The 1,370-nt window shown below is 37.6% G+C and overlaps 1 protein-coding gene across 1 annotated transcript in view; it reads right to left on the reverse strand.

Annotated features, from left to right (window-relative positions):
* Nucleotides 1-1,370, reverse strand: part of LOC106511375 (spectrin beta chain, non-erythrocytic 4) — a gene marked incomplete at both ends in the record, with an annotated part of 10,955 nt that overhangs the window by 6,738 nt on the left and 2,847 nt on the right. The window contains 2 exon segments of the mRNA XM_014000131.1: nucleotides 648-732; nucleotides 847-985. Coding sequence (XP_013855585.1) covers nucleotides 648-732; nucleotides 847-985 — 224 coding nt within the window.

Raw genomic sequence — 1,370 nt, forward strand, 5'->3', positions numbered from 1 at the left:
CCACACATAGAGACAAACGAGACAAACAACCATTCACTCTCACTCACACCTAGAGACAATTTAGAGTTATCAATTAACCTAACAGTCATGTTTTTGGTCTGTGGGAGGAAGCCGGAGTACCCGGAGAGAACATGCAAACTCTACCCAGAAAGGTCCCCGGACCGGGATTTGAACSGGTGACCTTCTTGCTGAGAGGCATCAGCTCTACCAACTGAGCCACCGTTCCGCCAAAAAATACCCCGCAATCCACAATATACAGCATTGGGGCATCCAGGACCTCCTTTATCTACTGGTAGGCCTCTGCTTCAGACCAAGAAAGCATTAGGGTGGGTTTGAGAACAYCCCATGTTAAAATAGGTGATTATATCATGAAACATGAAATAATTTGTTTTAAAGAATTAGTGAAAAACGAAACAGATTCCACAGGTCTGTATTTGTGTTGGATGTCAGTCTTACTGTTGCAGTCATGATCAACATGAATGTGTGATGTCAAGTCAGAGTTAAAGGACATGCAGCTTTGAATTTGTTATATCTTTAGCCAAGTGTGTGTTTAAAGATAATATTGTGTTTGTTTATTTAATTAAGAAGGGATAGTGCATATTACAGAAAATGTGTGCGTAACTGTGTTGGGTGCTTTTATTACTTACTGCACTGTAACCTTTCCTGGTGTTTGTCCCATTTCTCCACAAGATCCTTCTGCTTGGTCAACAGACAATCCAACTTCTCCTTTATCTGTTGTGACAAGTAGATTACAGAAATGAACACAGTGTCTTGAAGACTTAGTATTATGACATTTAAAGTGTGTTTTTGATATGTGTGTTAGTAAAATTGTGCAGTTTATCTGACCTCCTCTGATGCAGGGTTGCCTGCAGCTATTAAAATCTTGCCAAGGTCTGCACACTGTTGTATGGTCTTGCTGCGACCATCTATTTTGGTTTTCAGCTCCTGATGCTGTTTCATCATCACTTCCAGAGCTGTCAAATCCCTGAGGATGGATTTGTTAATTTCAGTGATAATGATTAAATATTGTGTGTGAACCTTAACATCTGCAAAGCATAAAGTATTACACAAAGTCTACCATAAAATTTTGAAAACTCCAAACATGAGTTATGTAATACAAACAACAAATACTGTACACATCAGTGAATATATTCCAAAACCCATGCATATGTTTTATCACAGTTAAAAKTCCTTTACTGCTGCAGAATCAAACCATCAACCATTAATGAAACATAGACATCTGATAAGAAACTAGAATTTAAGGACCAGCACTGCCATATCCTTGCCCCAGTAAGAGTTTAAAGTAATTTCTTATCTATGCAAAAATTAAAAAATGAATTAATAAAAAATAAAAATGAAATACATCTCAG

This window comes from Austrofundulus limnaeus, unplaced genomic scaffold (genome assembly GCF_001266775.1).
Source record: "Austrofundulus limnaeus strain Quisiro unplaced genomic scaffold, Austrofundulus_limnaeus-1.0 Scaffold2727, whole genome shotgun sequence".
In the NCBI taxonomy this organism is placed as follows: Eukaryota; Metazoa; Chordata; class Actinopteri; order Cyprinodontiformes; family Rivulidae; genus Austrofundulus; species Austrofundulus limnaeus.